This window comes from Tyto alba, unplaced genomic scaffold, assembly GCF_018691265.1.
Source record: "Tyto alba isolate M040663 unplaced genomic scaffold, T.alba_DEE_v4.0 Super-Scaffold_14, whole genome shotgun sequence".
Classification (NCBI taxonomy): Eukaryota; Metazoa; Chordata; class Aves; order Strigiformes; family Tytonidae; genus Tyto; species Tyto alba.
Genome location: NW_024881276.1, coordinates 2,699,699 through 2,721,266, shown reverse-complemented (window position 1 = coordinate 2,721,266; position 21,568 = coordinate 2,699,699). Strand labels below are relative to the sequence as shown.

Here is a 21,568-nt window from a genome sequence, read left to right as displayed (position 1 = left end):
TTATTTCACAAAGAGAGGGGAAAAAAAAAAAAGAAAAACACCGAAACCTGATCCATTACCTGAGTTATGAATTACTACTGGGAACCAATAAAACAATCAGTATCACAGAAAGGAGAAATAAAACTACTTCAGTCCATATTACACAGAGAGATCAAGTTTTATTGAATAGAGTAACAAGCCACTTGAGGGTAGCAAAGACAGGCAGAAAAACATTCCGAGTAAGTATAACATTGTGCAGGTAGTGACTCTGAAAGAAAAATCAAAACTGAATGGCTGCTCAGTATGAAGTACATAGAGGTAAGAACAAGGATAAAAAGCACTGTAAAAAAAAAAGCATTCAGAAAGTCTTCTTTATAAATGGAATGTTTAGTTTTTCACTCGTATGTATTTTGCAATTGCAGGAGATTGCATGAGGAGGTAGCATCCTAGCCTTTCATGCTGAGTCTAACATCAGTGTGATCTGATGTCAGGTAGCAGGTGATTTAAAACTTCTGCAAACATTAACATCTCACAAGACATCTGAGCTGAGCTTCTGCATATAAAGTGCATCTAAAATTGAGGTATATTGATGAAACTGCATAGTGAACTTTATATAATGCTTGTGTTTTAGCCCCACTGCTTGCCATTTCTCTTACCTTCATGATCGTCTGTTATTGCACAGTTCTTTTCAAAAAGCAGAAAAATAGGATTAATATGCAATGGCAAACAGCATAAACCCCTTAGTTTTTGCATGAGCAAAAACTACTTACTGAGAGGAAAAATAATTACAGAGCTACTAAAATAGCTAAGTAAAAGACCAGGTGTGAAACCCTGAATGAGCACAACAGAAGCCAAGAATCTGTATTTCTAGAGCAGTCAGAGTTTAGATAAGGAATTTGTTTCATATGTGTTTATTTTCAGTGTAAGGCATATTTGGCAACACCTAATAAAACCTATTTCATTACCACAGACAAAATTGTCTAGGCACCTAGTTTTTCTATCTTTATCACTGCAGAGCTAGCATGAGTGATAAAAAGAGTAAGTGTTCAAATACACATACTTCTCACAAATCATAAAGAACTTTGTGCCTGCCCGGTTGGTTAAGGGGCTCATAACTGATCCTCGGCACACAACAACAGTACAGCTGCTTCTACATGTCCAATGTTAATGGTATATCGGTGTGTGTATAAAAATCACATCAAATGGGATTGTCAATACAATATTTCTGATAAAAAATATATTTAAACTGTTCCTTTTGTATATTTAAAGTATGAAAACAGACAAGTCGGTTTCACACTGATAGACTGAGAATGGGGGTTGCAAGTAGTGCAAAAAATCTTTATAACAACACAATCTTATCACAAAATAATTCATGCAGCTACTGACATATTTCTCCTTCTTGCTCATCTGTAAAATAAAGTAAGATTCAATTCTTGACACTTTCAATATTGCCAAATCCTACAGAATCCAAACACCTTCAAGTAAGTAATACCTATACCATAGTTCTCCAGAGACTTCAGCAAGGTCTGCTTGCTCTCTTTTCTGTGAAAAGGCCCTGAAACCCTGATGATGTTGAGAGCACTTTCCCTACTGAGTCTTTAAAACACCCCTGCTTTAAGTTACCCGGACCTTTATGGGATCACAGGATGTTTAAACCAGGTTAAATGCAGACAAAGCCTTTTTAACTTCTCGCAGATTAAGCAGCTGAGAATGAAATGCTCTCTGTTCCAGCCCCTTTACTTTGACAGTGTAATGGAGGATTAATTTTTGTGTTAAGTTCTATTACGTCGTTGACAAAATCACCGTTTCCTATAAAGTCTCCAGCAATTATGTTAATACAGTCTTTTTTCGGTCCTGGATACTGCTGCTTTATCCAGATTTTCAAGCATGGAAGGCTCTGGAGTGTCATTTTCTTCAGTGATCCAAACGGGTGTACAAGAATGTACCGTAAGTTTTCAGTAAGGTTAATCCCCGCTACAAAGAATTTTTCTGAAACGAAAATCAGAAGGTGACACATTAAATGCTCCTTTGAGAACAGAAACTTCTCAGCATTGCCTTAACTCCAGAACTCCGTGCTCTGGGAATCGTTAAAATACTAACTTCACACTCTTTCTGTATTGTTTCATATCCCTAGAACTGTTTCAGTAGGCCGTCTCCCCTCGCTGCAACTGCATGCTGTAGCGAACAGTTACCGAACCAAGCTCGGTTACCAAACCATTCCAGTTGGGCTAAATTTATCTTAATTATTCACTGCAGACTGAAGGTTCTCCGCTAACTAGTCCTCCTTTGCAAACGACGTTTGTTTCTGTAAGGGTTGCTTCCAAATGCTTAGCCTTCCTCCCCTTTACGGGTTGCTCAGATGGGGGAAATGCCTCCCGCCCCCGCCCCTTGTTTCCTCCGAGCGTCTCCCCGTCCCCCCCCTTACCTGGCCGGCCCATCCGCTTCATGAGCTCTAAATACCGGATGAGAGCACGAGTGGCGGTTTTGTTTCCCCACCAGTACGGCATCGCGGGCCACAGCTCCCGGTGCTCCTCCACCGCCGCGTCCTCTTCGTACGAGACTATAACCTGATGGCCACGCTGCCACATGGCCCGCAGCGTCGGCACCACCTAAGGGAAAACGTGCCCAGGTTGAAGTCGACAACGCAGCGGCGCTCCCGAAATTCGGATGCTGGCGTGCGGCGTCGCCTCGGTAGAGAGGCGCGGGATTCAGCTGAAATAAAGCTTTTAAGCGTGCAGCCCCGGAGGCCCTCGGCTGGGTTACAGGCTGCCGGGGCGAGAGGAACCGGGGAACTTCAGCAGGTTCCTCCTCTCCTCGAGCAATTCAACTGCGGGTTAAGTGCATGACCCAAGGTCTTGCGCCTCTGCAGCAAGAAACCGTCCCTGTGTCAGCCCTCGTGCACGCACCGCTGCTGAAAATTTGTCGGGAGAGAAAGGAACGGGCCGTTTGGTGAAAAAGGGTTGGAGGGGGGCAAAGCCCTATGCCCGGCTGCAGGAACACAGACACAGAGGAGCAGGAATCATTTTGGCAAACGCCCCACATTTGTCGCTGTAGCCGTCGAAGAAAACTGAACCGCTTAAGACTTGGTAAGATTAAACGTACGTCTTCGAGAGGTACAGTAATTCTGATTTTTTTTAAGTGAAAAGTTGCTGAAATTGGGATGCTCCAGACGTTTTGAACTGAGAGAGGGGGAGGCTTGAGTCCGAAACCACCTCAGACAGACAGATGGGCTGAAACAGGGCTGTTAAATTTAAGTGTTTCAATATGAAATTACATTTTCCAGTCCTCAAAAGCTACCATCAGACAGAAGTGAGGCCCTCTGACTAGTTTTATTTGCAAACCCAACATATTTAACAAGTACTGGTTTTTTAAGAATGTTGTGGTTAAAAGCTGTGTCTGTTGCTTGTGAAAAGGAAGTGGTAGCTTTGTCATGTTCCAATTAACTTATTAATTAAAATAAAAGCCAAAGGCAGTTGAAAATATCTTATGTAAATCTTTGACAAGAGATGGGTTGAATGAACATGGGAATCCCTCTTACTTCATCCAAGAAAGACAGAGTGAAAGCGCCAATTAAGTCAGAAAATACTGCAAAATTAAGACACAAGCTACTCAAAGTATAAAAATCTGTGGCTGATAGAAGCCTTTGCTTTACTCCAGCTGTCTTTATAAAGCTGGAACCTCTTAAAAAAAAAAAAAAAAACAAACAAACAAACAAAAAAGCTACCAGAAATGTGTACATGAGCACAGGTGCTTATTTTGCAAACAAAGCTGAAATGAAACTGTAGTTGTCTAACAAGGGATTTTTAAACCCTAGTAATCCAGATCAAAGGAAAACACCTTGAATAATTAAGGCAATTAAAATTTTAAACGCAATGTAATGTTGTAACGATGTGGCCTGTGCCAGTACTACGGACAAACCTCTACTTAGCAGTTGCTTCACAAACACTCTGACACTCACTTTTGTATGACAACAGTTACAGTCCTGAAAGACAGTAGACACCAGATTATTTTAGAGTAAGCGAGCAAGCACTTGGTTATTTGATGTTAAATCTGAATCTGTGATCCTGAAAAACCCCACAGCTACCTAACCTGCAACAGTATCACTTGCAAAAACGCTGAGATCCATTTTGCTGGTCACAAACCCCATAGAAATAAAGTCTTCCTGCTTGAGGGAAGTACTTGGCTTTGCTTTTCCCCAGTGCCATTCCTCCCTCCCCCTGAACACAGAAACCTTCTTCCTTCAGTCAGGTGATCTCAAACCATTTGTTCATCACCTTCATTCAACAAACTACCAGCAGCAGCTTGCCCTTTTTGCAATTAATAACTTTTTCCCTTTTAAGAGCTGGCCATGTATCTGAAAGCAAATCCGTTTTCTCTGGTATTGCTCTGCTCATCCAAGTTACACACTCAAGTATTTGGGGAAACAATAAAACAGTGTCACTTACGTCTTCAGTTACTCAGCTGAGGCCTGAATATTCAGAATCCCCTAGTTTTGCTGAGAATTGGTCTATTTTAACTCTGCTGTACAAAATGCTTTGAAATGGTAATACTCGCCCCTTACTGATACACCAGCTTCAAAGGCTGAATTCGAATCGCAAACAGGGTCATCATTATCCTGTACCCCTCGCATCTCCAGAGAAAACCCTCTGTTCCTGTGCATCTTTGAAATGTTAATTGTTTAACTACTAAAAGCTACCACTCCTTGAAAAAAAAGAGGAAGTTAAAATCTCAACTTCTAAAATTTAGCAATCAAATAATTTCTGATTATTCAAATTAAGACTCTTCTGGAGGTTTGGGTGACTGAAAGCACATTAAGCTGGTTGGAAGGTAAGCTCCAGCTCATGTCCAAGAAAGAAAGTCAATGCTACCAGAAACGCACGGAAGGTAGAGATGCTATTAAGAGGGACCTCAACAGGCTGGAGACGTGAGCCGTCAGAAACCTCATGAAGCTCAACAAAGGCAAATGCAAAGTCCCAAGCCTGAACGGACTAACCCCACGCACCAGGACAGACTTGGGGCAGCTGGCTAGAAACCTGCTTTGCGGAAAAGGACCTGGAGGTCTTCGTGGACACCAAGAAAGGTCAACTGCAAACTGGACTTCATTAGTAAAGGCACGGACAGAAGGTCAAGAGAAGGGGTCCTTCCCTTCTCTTCAGCAGTTGTGGGACTGCATCTCGAGTACTGTCTCCAGCTGGGGCTTCCCCAGTACAACAAGGTCATTGACGTGCTGGAGTGAGTCCAGCAGCGCTCAACCAGAGCGAGCAGAGGCTGGAACGTGACACTCAAGCCCAGGCTGAGAGCTGGGTCAGTTCAACCAAAAGAAGGGAAGACTACGGATGCGTCTCACTGCTGTCTGCAAATACCCAACAGGCAGATGTAGAGAAGACTCCTCAGATACGCATGGCAAAAGGGTAGAAGTCAGCAGACGCAAGTTACAGCCAGACAGAAAGACAGAACCTGATCAGATAGAGAAGGAAAACACTTTTACCATGAGAGTGATCAAATGTTGGACCAGACAGGGTGGAAAGGTTGCTGAATCTCCATTCTCTGAGACATTAAAGAACAGACAGGACACAGCCCAACGTAACTTGGAAGCTGGTCCTACTTTGCATCGTGGGGTTGGACAAGATGACCTCCAGAGGTCACTTCCAACCTAAACTATTATAAATAGCATACAAATTCATTTATATTTATTGTTGTGAAAAGGCAGAAAATGGACTCTTTAAATTCTATACATACAGTATGGACTATATTTATAACACACACCTTCTTTTCTTTTTTTTTTTCTTAACAAAACTCAGACAGGATGACAGTTGCGTCCCTACTATTGTCCCACAGCTCAGCAGCCATGACAGCCAAATATAATTCCCTCCTCCACACTGTGGGATGTAGGTTTGCTTTATCTTCTTAATTTTATTAGGTAAAGACCTATCTCTGATGCAGCAAGTGTTACTTTTCCTGGGTTAAAAATACAGTTAAAGTAGACTATATCTAAAAATTTGGAATCAAAGATCTCAGCATAATATATCATTCTTAAAAAAAGGGAGAAAAAAGGGATCTCATACTTACATTTCTGGGACACAGTTTACACTGGAAGATCTCTTTAATATAGGCAATAAGAAGACAATGAAGTTTCTTGGTTAATCCGTCAAAATTCCTGCAGGCTAAGATAACAACTTCCTGAGGATGAGTTTCCAACCACCTTAACACTTCCCACAGAATATCCTACAAGAGAGAGTCACAGCAACTTAAAAAATCATCTGTGCTATGCAGGCGAAAGGACATAAAACCAAAAGAGCATTGATGGTGGGGTAGACTTGCAATCACAGTAATGAAAATCAACACAGGCTTCTGGAGGATGGCGATGTGACTGCCCACGGGGTGGTCCAGAGAGATGGACCCCAGGAAAACCTACCTTCTGCAGGTCCATGCTGGTTTGCCCTGGATGTGATTCTAGCACATTACACTTAACAGCTTTGGGTTTTGATAATATCCATGAACCTCCTACTGCCCAGAGGCGGGTTAGCAGTAAACCCACCTTCCTTGAGGACAAACAAGATATTAGTGGCAAATTCAAAACCAGGGAAAACTTCTGTGCTTGCTTAAACATAACAGGATCCTTTTTCCCCATTTGTTATGGGCAATGACAGCTTCTTGAAGTCCACATATAATTAGCAGGGTAGTTAGGCACTGCATCTAACTGCTCACATAAGCATGCCAGTCACCATGAAATCTCAACACATGAAGGGTTCATACTCATGAGCATGAAACTGAAGTTCAGCCAGTTAGCCTACAAATGAAAAGCTGCATTAGCTGGCCACATCTGGCTGTACAGGTCCCAGCAGATGGAAAGAAGACGTACACTACTTCACAGTGACAGAGCACAAGCAAAGAGCAACTCACAGTAGTTTCCTCACAGAAGCTGACAGTAATTTGGTCATGGTCTCTCTGTCTTTCAGTGAAATACTTTCTCCTCAAAAAAAAAAAAGTGTTGCTGTGATGCTATTAGCCTTTTAAAACCTTCTTCTCTTTAATAACTTCTCTCCTTGCTGGGGAAACAGGAGTGCCCTGAGTAGCATCCTGGGACAACACAAGATAAACCCCAGAAACATCAGCCACTTGGTAGGGGCTAGGCAGTGGAGAGCAAGGCACAGCAACTCCAGTTTGAGGATGAAGAATTGATTGATGCTCCAGTCTCACTTGCAGCTGCTGAAACAAACTTCCAGCCCTGCTGATTTTCTCTAGTTTGAAGTCTTCACATTAGGAAAACAAATAACCTACTCAGAAAAAACTTGGTCCGGCATTTTCAGATAACGATGGCTCTTAACTAAAAGAAACAGCACTGGTTCTATAGCCACTTTGAAGGTAAGGGCAATACCTGTACAGTAACAGTTGTGTAAACCATATGCACGAAGTACAAATTCATAGATGGATCGTTAGCCTTGTGGGCAATCCTGAAATCCAGATATCTAACTCCAGCCTCAAGCTGCTCCGTCACAGTCAGTACCTGAAAGGTGAAACAGAAGACAAAGGTCCCAAGAGCTTGGAAGAGATTTGTTTCTTTAGTCTAGAAAGCTGAAAAAGATGTACAAAGTTAGTCTTACGACATTTTTCACAGGTCTTTCATTTTTAAAATGGCACGATATGCCACTAAATCACAACTTGAAGTATTTTACTCTCTGACACGATGGATCCCAATTTCCATGTGGCATATACTGCAGGTACAGATTAGATTAGGTTCACACCTCTGCCCTTGTGTTCTGAAAGTCAAAGATCCATTAACCTGTGCATAAAGACATGATTATTCTTCAGAATACTATTTGTATGAAAAAAAAAGTTGCAGGATCAGCACCTTAGAAATGCTGTTATATTTTACTAGATCAAAGACTTCACCATGGTTGTCTCTGTGGAGCTCACTCACCCTCAACAGAAGGAAAAGCAAAAATAGAAAAAAGAACTGGCTATTGTTCTTTTTCAAGATAAAGCCTCTTAAAAAGTTTGAATTAATCTGTGAAAGTCCTACAAAAGAGAATTCCTCCTCTATTTCCACTTCCCTCAGACCTCTTCTACTAGATTCGGGCTGAATGGAACAGGTGATAAAGTTGAGCTTCTGGGGCAAAAAGTCCCAAATCATATGTCTCTTATCTATATCAAAGCTTCCTTCACATAAGAAAATGGCATTAAGGAAATACATTTAAATGCTAATTTGTCTCAGTTCAACTTGCGATGGACAACACTTTCAGGTTTCAGAAAGCATAGGCTGTACTGAATTAAGTCAGAAAGGGTTCAGCAAAAGCTAAATCAACAGAAGGCATTGTGCCTGAATAACCACATTTGTAGCTTTAGGGCCGAGATAGAGGCTTAAGGCACGCAGCAGGATGCTCCCCCTTGCCTAGGTTCAACCGGCGAACTCCCTCGTTCTCAGGACGGGGAATTGAGTCTCCCGAGGGTGCTGTGCCTGAGCCGTGGGGCTGGGGAGCACCCCCAGGCCCCGGGGTGCCGACGGTGCGGTGGCTCGGGCCAACCGCTCCCTCTGTGCCTGCGTGGTCTCCGCCGGGCTGGAGCCGTTGAGGGAGTGACCTGTGCCCGCGTCTGAAACCAAAAAAGGCCCAAATAGGCCTCAAACCAAAGTTGGCTTCTGAGCGAATCCCCCCAACCAGCAACCAGCATCTTAGCAGCAGCACGAAGCAACCAGCATCTCATCAGCATGAAATGCAACCCTGGGAACAATCCCTGGGAACTATAAATAAGTAACTATAAATCCCAAATGTAAAGAAAAACGGAGACTCCTCACATGTGCCCGGATCCTGGCCAGATCCAGACATGCCTGACTGAGGCATGTCAATCTACCAGCTATCTCCAGTGTATTTTGTTTAGACTTGTTTGTTAACCTGTACAAAAGCCGGGCCCCCTCCCAGCACAGACGCAGACCCCACCTACGAGCGGACACACTGCGTGGGACTTCCCAGCTGCCGGGACAGGCTCTGCGACCCTTCGCTGGGACGGGGCTCCCCGGCTGGTGCACGGGTCTGGATGATGGTAAAGTAGGAGGGCAGCTGGTGGTGGATCTTTCTAAATCACTATAGCCAGCTCTATGTGGTAATGACTAGGTGCATTACCTTGCTTATCCTTTCCGCTGCTTTAAACAGTAATGTCTAGGTGCATTACCTTGCTTATCCTTTCTGCTGCTTTAAACTAAAGTAAAATAAGCCTATTTCTTTAGCCTGGTGGCTGTGTCCTTTGTGTTAACCCCGTCAGTTGGCAAAACAGCGTCCCACCCTCGCTTGGAGCACGCTGGAGATGGGAGCGTACGCGGCTGTCGGTCACGCATAACCTTTCCGGCCAGCAAGAGCACCAGATGAAATAGCTGCTCGGAACTGACCTTTGGACGAATTAATTTCTTTCTGTTGACTGCATGGGAAAACTAGACAAATTAGACTCTCTAATTAGTCACCCGGGTTTGGATACTGAATTAGACGGCGTGAACATTGCCCCGCCGAGGGCAAAATTTAAGAGGAAGCCTTGGAGAGCGGTGCTGCTCAGCGCTACTGGTCCCACACCAGACCTCCAGGGCACGAGTGGGTGTTACACACCCGACGTCGGCCGCCACGCAGGAAAGATTCGGGGCTCTGGACTGACACCCGTAACAGCCAGGGCTCCAGCCAGGCACCACCTCCGAGGCGCCGGGCCACCCAGGGACCGGTGGGTCCCACCATCGGTACGGCTCCTTCGTGTCCGTTCTGGATACCGACGGGTGGGGTCACCTCCCCGCAGAGCTAAGGAGGGGCAGGATTGCCTCCTTCCCACCGCTGCCAGGCCGCAAAATTACTATAATGATGCAAGGAGCCTGTTTATCATCAACAGGGTCGCTTCACTGGCCAGCAACCCGCGGGTTAGAAGGTTTCTAAATCTTTCATTGGTTTAAGTCCCAACCCAAAAAGCAGCTCAAGACACTGTGCTAAGCGAGCGCCCTTCCCCATCAACTCATCGCTGCTGTTACATATTCGGTATCTGGTCGTGTCTAAGACTCCAGTTTGCCAGGGCTGCTCAAACACAACAAAAGAAGCCTAGGCATAATTGTTGCCACTTATCCATTATTCCATTTTAATTCCCTAATAATGAACTACTCCTTCAATAAGAACAGAAGTGGAAAGAATTTTGGTACCTCTTTGATGCCAAGAAAGTTTGTTCTGTAGAAAAATCTTCAAAGCTCTAGCTTAAATCATGATCCCCAACTCGATCTTTAAGATAGAATTGTGAGGAACAAAGAGATAAATACTAGCTTAATATTTAGACATTTTAAAAAATTAACCAAACATCATGTGAGGGACCACACCTTCATTCTCTCAATCTTTATGGGAAAAAAAAAAAAAATTTCCTTTGATGAGATTTTTGTCTCTGCTGCTGGGTGAAATACTTAGGCAATACAGATGGGGAAAACAACTGACATCTCATACGACAGCGATAGGAAAAATGACGAGCATTCCCTTCTGAACAAAGTACAAGAGAAAAACCTCTTTTGATTATAATAATATTACATGTTACTTACAACAACAATAAACACGTGAAAAAGAAGGCGAGTTTCCAGTACCAAGTGGTCAGCTTCAAGCAACATCTTTGTCTACGTATCATCCCTGCCTCACTCACATGCTTTTTCCCCACAAAAGAAGTTCTGGTATGTATGGCAACTACCTCATGCCCCAGTGTGCTGGTTTTGGCTGGGATAGAGTTAATTTTTTCCATAGTAGCTGGTACAGGGCTGTGATTTGGATTTGTGCTGGAAACAGTGGTGGTAACACAGGGATGTTTCAGCTATTGCTGAGCAGTTCTTACGCAGAGTCAGGGCCCCTTCTGCTCCTCACCCCACCCCACCAGCGAGGAGGCCGGGGGGGGGCACGTGGAATTTGGAGGGGACACAGCCAAGACAGCTGACCCCCAGCTGACCAGAGGGACATCCCACACCGTGTGATGTTGTGCTCAGCAATAAGAGGTGGGGGAAGAAGAAGGAAGAGGGGGACGTTCAGAGTGATGGTGTTTGTCTGCCCAGGTCACTGTTAGGTGTGACGGAGCCCGGCTGTCCTGGGGATGGCTGAGCCCCTGCAGAGTGAGGAATTAATTCCTAGGTTCGCTTTGCTTGCGCACGTCGCTTTTGCTTTACTTATTAAACTGCCTTTACCTCAACCCACGAGTTTTCTCACTTTTACTCTTCTGATTCTCTCCCCCCATCCCACCGGCGAGGAGGGAGCGAGCAGCTGCGTGGGGCTTAGCTGCCGGCGGGGGTTAAACCGTGACACCCAAGCACGGTAACTCGTGAGAGCTCAGGTTTCTGAGTAGCATTCTATTCTTTCATTCCACGGGGCAGCATGACCACTCTCAGCACTGCAGCACAAACTTCAGCTTTGCCCAGGCATGATGAGAAAGCTAGACAGCAGTTACCTGTGTTGTAGACCACTTCATGATAATGGGGTGCACGATGCAGGGCATACATTTGTTTAAAAACTTCACCAGCTTGGATTCATTGCCACTAACAGCGGAGTTTTTATCCAAGCAGTAGGTCATAGTGTCGTGACTCCCTGTAGAATACAAAAAAAAAAAAAAAAAAAAAAAAACACACAGAAAATGTAATTTCTTAACTACTCAAGACCACAATACATGGTTATATTGCACATGCACACCTGACATGCCACCCCATTTCCAAATCACAGCCTAGGTAGTTATGGCAAAAAGGTGGGCTCTTCTACAGAGCTTGCTCATCTGACATTAATAAGCTCAGTGTGAAATCCTCATGAAGGGAAGGCATCGAGCCTTCGATAAAGCGGTCCCCATCTAAACTGCACATCATTGTTGTTTGCCTCAAACCACAATAAGATCACCTGTTTTGATTAGCACCTTCCACTGAAATAATTACCTTGATGAGAAAAAAAGCACTTTTTTCAAGGAATAAATAACTAAAGGCTGAATTTATCTAGAACTTGTCCTGTTTTCAGAGTTGTCCAAATGCAGGATTTCATACTCCAATCCCGCCATCTCTGCCCGGGAAAATACGTCTGAAAGCAGAATTTCATCTTCTTACACCTTTGACTGGACCAACGCCTAACTTGGCACTTTAAGCATTTATATTTCAAATATCTGGTAAAAATGCCCCCCTGAACTAAATACCCGCATCCCCTGCAAAAGCAACGTAAGAGGTGGGCGCTTCGGTGTTTCAGAGGCAAATCCAAGTCTAAGTTTACATGTGATAGATTAACAAAATCTACCTTTTATGGACTTCAAAAATGACCTGACTCCTTCCAGCACAAGGAATTACACAGGGACTGACAACCAGTGATTTTGCCAAGCTTTTTCTGTTCGATTATTTCTTCTAATTTTATAAAGCATCAGTAAGAAAAGCTAACTCAGTGAAGTGACTTGCTGGGATCTTTACAGAGTATCTGCAAGGAATTTGTGTATCTTTTTGGTTTTTAAGTCTTCTGTCAAACGAATTGTTCACTGGTGCTAGGAACTGCCTTCTCAAATGATCAGTCTTACTGGTGCCAATGACAACATTTCTAGCAGCCAAAGAAAAAGGATAAAATCATACCTGAAGTAAAGGAAATTATTTGAAACTGCCAGTAATAGTTTAACATCTCGTTCAATGTTTTCACCTTTTAAAATCAGGTTTCTGTCTGTTTCCCTGCTTTAAACACCCGAACCAAGCTCATTTCAGATGGAAGATTGATAATGAGGACATGCAATCATATTGTCTTACAAGACGTAAGAGTCAAACCATTAAATATCAACAGACCAAATCCAAGTCTGAGAGAAGTGAACAGGATTCCATTGATGGGCATTGCACCTACTGATGCAAACCAGCGAACAGAGAGTAACCTTTTGTTTAGGACTCTTCTTGTGATGTCAGTGAGTTACAGTAATGAAAGGGAGATGGGTATATCCATGACACAACAAAAACGATGCAAAGATAGTGAGCTAGCACCAAACCAGGTAGCTTCAGAGACTGAAGCAACATCTCCCCAGCAGCACTGGGCTGAACCTGGTGCAAACACAACACTAATTACAGAGACTTGCCTCTGTCTCCTCGTCAGGCTTTCAGAATGCACTCTCTGACATTTCTTGCATGCCTTGTTGTCTTCTCTATCTGAGATAAGCTTCCACTTCCAAATTGGACTTCCCCCAGTCACTGATCCCTCTGAAAACCTGCCAGAGATATCTTGACCTGGTTGGTCTTGATCTGCTTTTGTTCTGACCTGGGCTAGACCAGTTTTGTGGGTCAGCTGGACAGCCACCAAAATCTTCCAAGCTCATAGCCCGCCATGCTCTGTAAAAATCCTCCAATGTTTGCTAAAATGGGCTTGTCTTGAACTATTCTTTTCTTCATGCCTGTACTCCACGCAGGCATGTTCACAGGAACAACAAACATTCACAAGAATAACGAGGTCACATTCAGAGAAGAGCCAGGAAGTCAAAGGCACACATCAGCGGGTTCTCAGCTTTCTACATCCAAGAAACACCACTGTGAAAGCATTTTAGAAACAGCATGGTTCCTTTTCCACAAAAAACAAACCAAACCAAAACAAAACAAAACAAACAAACAAACAAAAAAAAACCAAACCAAAACAAAACAAAAAAAAGAAAAAAAAAGAAAAAAAAAACCCACAGCATGCTACTGATTTTTTGAAGGATTTTTGCAAGAGGAAAAAAAAAAAAAAAGGAAAAAAAAAACCCTAGATATTATTATCTTCTTTCTTCTGTCATAAACCAGATACTTATTTTCTTCTCTTGATGGTTAAATAAGAAATCTAGGATTTGTTTATAAGAGCTGTCCTGGGGTCCTCTTACGTAGGCTTTATCCAAAACAGAGGTGCACTTAGTTTGAAGTAAACATCAATTTAAATTACATATCCAAGAAGTCACCATGAAATAAGTTTCTGGGTTTCAATTTTAATTGAAACTCCACACTCCATTAGTTCATGAAGGGCAGAAAAAAAAAAAATTCACCACAGTTCTTGGGCTCTCCCAGGGCTCTACCCACTGAAGACATGACTTGATTTTTCCCACTATCTCTAAACACACATCTTTGCTAAAGTTAACCTATGATCCTGTAGCCTACAGAAAACATTCATGTACATGCTGCACTGCATTCCACCCATCGCATCTACAGGTGTGAGAGAAAATACGAGCTAGACTTTTCTTTAGTACCATTTTCATTGGGGAGGCAAAGGGAATAAGTCCAGAGCTGACAGTCCTGCAGTGCCTCCCCACACGCCAGTGAGAACAGATTCTCCTGTAACTTCTTTGGACAGAATGAGGGAGAAAAAAAAAAAAAAGAAACATCTCTTCAAGGCATCAGAGAGAAGCAATAACATGACCAAAGGAAGGCTAATGATAAACAGGTCTGAAAGTAGTGCCAATGAGAAAACCAGTTATAGCGCAGCTGTATTTGCCCATAATAAGAGTCATGCAGAAAAGTCACACTCTACGTTAATAAAAATATATGTTAATTAAAAGTCTCAATCCTTCTTACTTCATGCCTTCACAGCATCTTTTAAACAATACAAATAAAAAAATTATAAGGTAAAATATTATTTTTCTCCTTTTGGAACCATTTTATTATATAGGAAGTGTCAAGAATGAACTAGGAAAATCTCACCATTCCTCAGATAAGCAAATGCTCAGATTATTAACACGGATCTGACAAGATGATGCAGTGGGACTGCAAAAAAGTTCCTTTTTCTTTCCTTCCCTCAAAAAAAACAAACAAACAAAAAAAAAACTTTTCCCTCGCCCTCCAAAAAAAACCAAACATTACAGACTAAAAGTATTCACCTGCACTCACACGTCACACAAACCCTTCCCCAAGTCCTTCTCCCACACACTGACCCAAATAATAAATGTAGCCATCCTGAAATGGGACAAACAGGATGTTCCCATGCTTAAATGACACACTAAGAAGAGAAGTCAGTCTTTACCTGGAAGAGCCAAGTTATAGAGGGGAATATCCCAGAGCTTCTCTGGTAATCGTGACATCCATTGACCATTTTCATGGCACATGTGAATGGCGGTTTGCAGAGGGCCTTCCATTACTGCCTGCTCTAGAACTTCATAGGGTGTTCTGGGAGGGAAAAAATAAAAGAAAAAGCCACTCCATATACTGTGGTTAAATTAATGCCATTGCACCTGTGCAGAACAGATTTCCACATGCTGTAAAATGCCAACTCTTCTCTCCAGTAGCTGCGGCAAAGTGTAGATAGATTCTCGGCCACAACACACGCTGCTTCTGATCACACTGTCTCACAGCACAACGTGAAGGGAATGCTCCAGCTTCAGGCTTGTAAATTGACCAACTGAAAGAAAAAATAACGCCAAGACAAATATGTGCAGCTTTGTTGGTGTGGAGAAATGACTATCTATATCGGCTATTGCAACGCCATAAGGAGTAACCCATCTCCAGTGTAAAACAATGTCTGTTCGTTGTCCCTCTGCAGCCTCGGGAGCTTGGCAGTGGGATGGATGGCAGAGCCAGGACTGAGGCTGGGTCTGCAACCCTCAGGTCCCTGGAGAACACTTACCTTGAAGCATCAGTTCAGCTGCCACAACAAAACCTCTAGGAAAAGCCTTGACAAAGACGTCAGGGCATTGGATTTTCGGGTCGTGCTGGCTTCTGGGTCATTCCCTTTTCTGAGAAGATCTGGTGATGTCTGTTCTTATCACCCCTACCGAGCCCCTGATCACAAATACTTCAGTTTGGTCAGACCTTCCTGAAAACTACTCTGGAACTGTTCTTCTTGGATACAAGCCTCTCTGGGATCTTCTGCAAAATTTGCAACGGTCACGCAGGAATCCCAGTGGATGAAAGCCAGCTGAGAAATCATGGTTACCAGAGGGGGGGTTTTTTTTGGCAGTCACATAGGGTCGTGTGAAAGGCAACTTTAGGAACTGCACTGCTAAGTTTTATGTCCCTACCGCACATAACACATACAATCTGCTTTTATATCTGCCAATGCACATACTCTCCCTTTTCCAGCCTGCCTCGCTGTGCCTTCGGTGTGGCTTGGAATTGGCCTCTCTGGGCACAGCCACCCCAGTTAAGACACGAGTGGGACCCTGTCAGCTGAGGGGAATGCCCAGTGACACCGGCTGCACGTGTCCGGTGTGTAACCTGGTACTTTCCTCCAGGCAAACAGCAGCTACCTCTGATCTTATCCATTCACACAAGGCCGTTGTGTAAGCAGGAAATAAGTGGTTTAAACCCTCTCTTGCTCCCTCTGTCTCCCTATTTTAGAAAAACAGATATTGGATGGGCCTAGTACAAAGGTGAGTGGAAGAACTCCCATGGATTTATTTAGAATAAAAAGGTGCAGATCTTTTTGTCCTGCATAAGCAAATGGTCTCTCTATGCCACGTCTGGTACTTAGTCTCAGAAAGGAGGTCAGATTTCAGGCAGATCAACTCATCCATCCTCTGGCTCTGCAATTTAACCCGCTGAGCTTCTGCCTCCTGCAGACCCCTTGCTCAGACAGCATGTGCCTGCAGCTAATCTTGCCCCCTTTTGCTGTGTTTCATGCGTCCTCAGGCAGCACACCACTGCTCAGCCAGGGCTGCTCTGCTCTAGGCCACGTACCACGTAGCATCAGCACGGACAGGGGCTGCAGGTGCTTAAAACAACATTGCTCTTTAGTAGTTGCAAAAGCCTGGATGGTTTTTCTCCTTCCCCAGCTCTGAAGCTGACGGGAGCTGTGAGGATGCAACACTTCCAGCACATCGCAGCACTCACGTGTGTCCTGTACACGGACTAGAAACCTCACTAGGAGCACTGCTTTTCCTCTTTTCCTTGGGATCCGCAGCTCCCCTTCCAGAGCCTTTGCGGCTGCCTAATTCCTCTGTTCTCCAAAGACACCCATGCCCCACACCCCCCACCCCCCCAGAGCAGGCACGCAGCCCCCCCAGTGAGCAGCAGGGACCCGTAAGCCCTGCCAGCCACTGGGACCTTGGCCCAGCACGGGCTCCCCTGCACTGACATCGCTCCCGGGATGCGTCCGCGGGGGCAGGTTTACCCGCTGCCACCCCCTCCGCTTGGGCTCACGCGGGCGCAGTCCCACGACTAACAGCAAAAGGTCTGGTTTTCTTGCCACGCTAGCCCCTCGCACCAGCTCGCCACCCAGCCAGGACAGCCGGGCGCTGGCCCACGCTGAGGAAGCCCTGCGGTGGCACCAAGCCCCACAATCAGCTTTGCCGAGCTGCACAACAGACACCCCCCCCCCCCCCCCCCCATGGCATTGCCCACCCGAAACCCACGGGCAGCAGGCTCTCAGCCTGGCACAAGCTGCCGTCAAGGCCCCAATTTCTGCAGGATTGGGTCATTTCAGAAGGAGCGTCCTGCTGGCGCTGGGGAAAGCCAGCGGAGAGCAAAACCAGCGAGCGCAAGGCACGCCGCAGTCCTGCAAACGCGGGCGTGTGAGAAACTCACACCTCACCCTCCTCTTCTCCTTCCCACCTCCCTCCTCAGGACCCTGAGGCTGGGGGTAGCAGTCGGCTGATCCCCTCCAGATGGGACTGCGCCAGATTTTGGCCTGACCCCCCCCCCCCCCGAGCAATGCAAAGCCCGAGGTGTTCACGCCGCCACCTCCAAACCCAGCCGCTACCTTGTGTTTGAGATGTGGGGTAGCCTTTGGGGAGAAACTGAGGCTTGCCTGGAGGAATGAAATCACAGCCCTTAGCTACCGCCTCTCGTCACTAAACCCTAAACTTCACGGAGGAGAATTGTGTCTTTATTTCCTCCTTCCAGACGGGCAAGTCCACCCCACACGCGTCGCCGTGATTGACTCCCCCCCCCGCTCCCCACGTTCACACCAGATTTCTGACCTGGACTTGGGTGGTCTGAGTGAGGGCAGCAATTACATTTAGAGGATTCTACCGGGACGCAAATGATAAATAAGGCATAAAACGGGCAAATCTGCAAAGCCACTAGAGATCACCGTCCTCCAGCCTCGTTAAGGCGGGAGAGCATCGGGGTGCATCTCCCCAGGGTTGGGCCCAAAGCACGCACAGCCCCGAGCGCAGGGGGGGGGGGTGATATGCTTAATGAATGTTTGATGATGCTATAATTAAAACATCTGCTCCAGCCCACCCAGAAGCTAATTAGCGTCACGGGACCCTACAGGAAGCACCGTGACGGGAACTACCCGAACTGCCACGGCGAGGAGAAAGCTGCCGGCCTCACCAGCCGTGGGGGGCGAGACCACGGGAGAAAGGCTCAGCGATCCCCCCCCCCACGCAACCCGCCGCCGTGCCCTCTGCTTTTTTTTTAAAAAAATTGTTTTACTTACTCGGAAGGACGGCTTGGCTTCCATCTCAGCTCTTCAGGGAGGCTTGCACACCTCGGCTCCTCCTCCCTCCCCCCCCCGATCCCCGGGGGGGTGGCCGCAGCGCTCCCAAGCTCCGCGCCCTGCCCGCGCTCGGGGCGGGGGGCTGCCCTCCCCTGCCTGCCCTGCCAGGGCCAAGGGTTTGAGGGAGATGAGGAAGAGGAGGGGAGGTGGGTCTGGGGGAGTTGGAGCTGCCGCTGGGTGGGCTGGAGATGTATTGCTTCGGGGGAGGCACCTGCAGGGAGGGGGCAGGCAAAGGCACCGAGCGATAGCACGTAGCCGTCCTTCCACCCCGTTGAAAATCCACGAATGCAAAAAAAAAGCCTAAAATACATATTTATAAATATATATGTAGTACCTTAACTGCCTGCTTTGCCCAACAGAGTTTCTATTTCTTCAGTTTGCAGAGATGCTGCGTGATTCGCTCATTCTTTCCCCTCTGCAGCCCCTCGCCCGCGGTGAAAGGCGGTCCTATTTGTTAGCAGAAATCTAGGCAAGCTTCTCGAAAAGCTTTTCTGTGTCAGGAGGCAGGAGGTAAAGGAGTGAGTGAATGGCATGTAGGGGCGAACACGCAAATCCTCGGTGCAGTTTGGGAAGCAGGGTGCCTGCTTGGCCTTCCCAGAGTAGCCGAGGAAGCTCCCCTACTTCATCTCCCTGTTCCAAATGCGCATTAAAGCACGTAGTTCCCTAAGTAAAGAACAGTGAGATGAAGCTCCAGTGGAAAGAATGGATAGAGACAACTGATTTCCCTTTTTCCTCCACAGGGCAGTGTTCCTAGAGGGTCACCTACAGCGGAATGGGGATCTGGCTGCTCTGGGATCCTACCGTGGTCAGGACTAGGGAAAATCCAGGCTGCTGCAGTGTTGTGCTTCTTAATTCAAAGACATATTTCCCAGCTATCCCTTTTTCACTACTTCATTTTTGCATGAACTCCTTTTTCACTACCTCGGTTTTTGCATGAGGCAGAGCAAAAGGAAAAGCAGTGCTCATGTACAGAGAAAAAGGAAAAGCAGTGTTCATGTACAGAGAAAAAGAAAAGCAGTGCTCATGTACAGAGAAAAAGGAAAGCAGTGTTCATGTACAGAGAAAAAGGAAAGCAGTGTTCATGTACAGAGAAAAAGGAAAGCAGTGCTCATGTACGCAGCAAAAGGAAAAGCAGTGCTCATGTACAGAGCAAAAGGAAAAGCAGTGTTCATGTACAGAGAAAAAGAAAAGCAGTGTTCATGTACAGAGCAAAAGGAAAAGCAGTGCTCATGTGCAGAGCAAAAGGAAAAGCAGTGCTCATGTACAGAGAAAAAGAAAAGCAGTGTTCATGTACAGAGCAAAAGGAAAAGCAGTGCTCATGTACAGAGAAAAAGAAAAGCAGTGTTCATGTACAGAGCAAAAGGAAAAGCAGTGCTCATGTGCAGAGCAAAAGGAAAAGCAGTGTTCATGTACAGAGCAAAAGGAAAAGCAGTGCTCATGTACAGAGCAAAAGGAAAAGCAGTGCTCATGTGCAGAGAAAAAGAAAAGCAGTGCTCATGTGCAGAGCAAAACTTGCTGTGCCAACACCAGCGGCCGGACCAGGTTAACATTTGGCTGAGTTGTTCCTGTTGGTGAGTCCCGGGACAGCAGGGCTGCCTCGGCTTCAGGGTTATGCCACAGTTCAGGCGGCTGTTTATGTACCAGCTCTTACAGAGTATCACAAAACTAGCTGGAGGTAGGTGCAGAACAGCCATGCAGCAGGTTGTAAAGCTAGGCACAAAAAGGACAAAATGCCAAAAGGGATGAAGTAGAGCAAAAGAGAAGGTAAGGAAGAAAATATGCTAGTTAAAGGCTTTCTAAAGGTGATTTTCCACCGCCATGATAGAAAGTGGCTGAGAACAGTTATGGAGAAGGATTGTTGTGCTCATTGTGGAATAAAAGAAATGGGAAAGTATTTTAAACAGGAAAAGTTAGGCGGAAAAAATCAGAGAAAATCAACTTTAATTCTTCATTTACTTAGAAAGTTAAGACTATGGAGATGTGACAAAACAGCGGTCTGGCAGCCTCTGGGTACTACCGTGGTGAATACAGCACATCCAGACACGGTTCTGGTCTTGTAAAGCAAACCTGTCTGAAGTTGTTGGGACTAGCGGGGAAAACATGACTGTGGAAATGAAAATGTAAAAGCTATTTTTGTGTTGATTTGAAATTAGTAGCAGAAAAATCAAAAAGAACCACGAAACTGAAACCCCAATACATTTTATTCTGGAGGCGTTACAACAGGGCTTTACACCGGAGCAATGTGAAGTATCTGCTGACTCATGTGGAAATGATCTTGCAGGTCTCACCTCAATTAAAATACTCTATCAGCAAATCTCAAGCCCTCTCCAAATGCTCCTAATTCCCACCTTTTCAAGTCTGAGTTTGGGTCTTAGTTCTTCTTCATTTGCATTGGAATTACTAGAGATGTCAAGAGAGTTGCTCCTGATTTAGTCCTGAGATCATAATCTAGCTAGAGGGATTTAGGAAGCCCATAAAATGAGGAATGTTAGGAAATTAATCAGCAAGGGGTTAAGCCCTAAATAAGCACACCTCCAGAGGAAGGGTCAAGGCAAGAATAACTGTTAGCAATATTTGCAGAAATAAGGACAAACAGATTTCAAGATGAGGAAGCAGGGGCATGAAAATGCCCAAGATTTCTCAAACCCTCCTCACAAAACAAACGTCTGCCTTAAAAAGACTGAGAGTGGAGTTCAAAAGTATTGGACAAAGAAGAACTTACCCAGAAGGCGCTTACCAGATTTTGAAGCACTCAGTACTGAAAAGGTTTGAAGCTGGTGGCATCTGAGAGAGTCAGAAGAGGCAGATACAGAAGCTTCAGCGTTGGCATTGATGGAAATGCAGGTCTGATTTATAACTGTGGATCAGAGTGAAAATTTCTGGTTTGTTAGTCACAGTGACAGCAGTCATAGAGCTGGTCTTTATACATTTAAACAGCTTTAGCTTACCAAAATATGCCATACTCAGCCTGAGAGAAATCAGTTGATTTTTTCAGGCGACTTAGAGGTTTATGAGATTTTTTTTTGAACGGTTACAATATTTGGGATGTTGTATAAGACTTTTTTTCTTCCATCTCTCTTTTTTCATTTTCAGACACAGCACACCTTTACGCTGTAACATACAGAAATGCCACTAAGCATTTAAATAACCTTAACCGAATTCCCTGGATTTGGGGTGTTTATTCTGGGGACGTTTGCAACACGCTG

At 45.1% G+C, this 21,568-nt stretch overlaps 1 protein-coding gene across 5 annotated transcripts; it reads right to left on the bottom strand.

Moving 5' to 3' along the window:
- Window positions 1-138: 138 nt before the first annotated feature.
- On the bottom strand, window positions 139-18,764 carry PLCXD1 (phosphatidylinositol specific phospholipase C X domain containing 1). 5 transcript variants are annotated; one of them, XM_042788214.1, is made up of 7 exons: window positions 18,697-18,764; window positions 14,946-15,088; window positions 11,416-11,552; window positions 7,358-7,486; window positions 6,049-6,204; window positions 2,405-2,588; window positions 139-1,968 (listed from the first exon to the last, which is right to left on the bottom strand). In XM_042788214.1, exons 2-7 carry the CDS (start codon window positions 15,055-15,057, stop codon window positions 1,676-1,678), a joined length of 1,011 nt encoding a protein of 336 aa, XP_042644148.1. In that variant the 5' UTR covers window positions 15,058-15,088; window positions 18,697-18,764; the 3' UTR covers window positions 139-1,675. The 5 variants fall into 5 exon arrangements, with proteins under 5 accessions (XP_042644148.1, XP_042644146.1, XP_032852461.2 ...); XM_042788212.1 differs by lacking the exon at window positions 18,697-18,764 and adding an exon at window positions 18,303-18,471 and having other exon boundaries at window positions 14,946-15,320; XM_032996570.2 differs by lacking the exon at window positions 18,697-18,764 and adding an exon at window positions 18,303-18,471.
- Window positions 18,765-21,568: the final 2,804 nt, after the last annotated feature.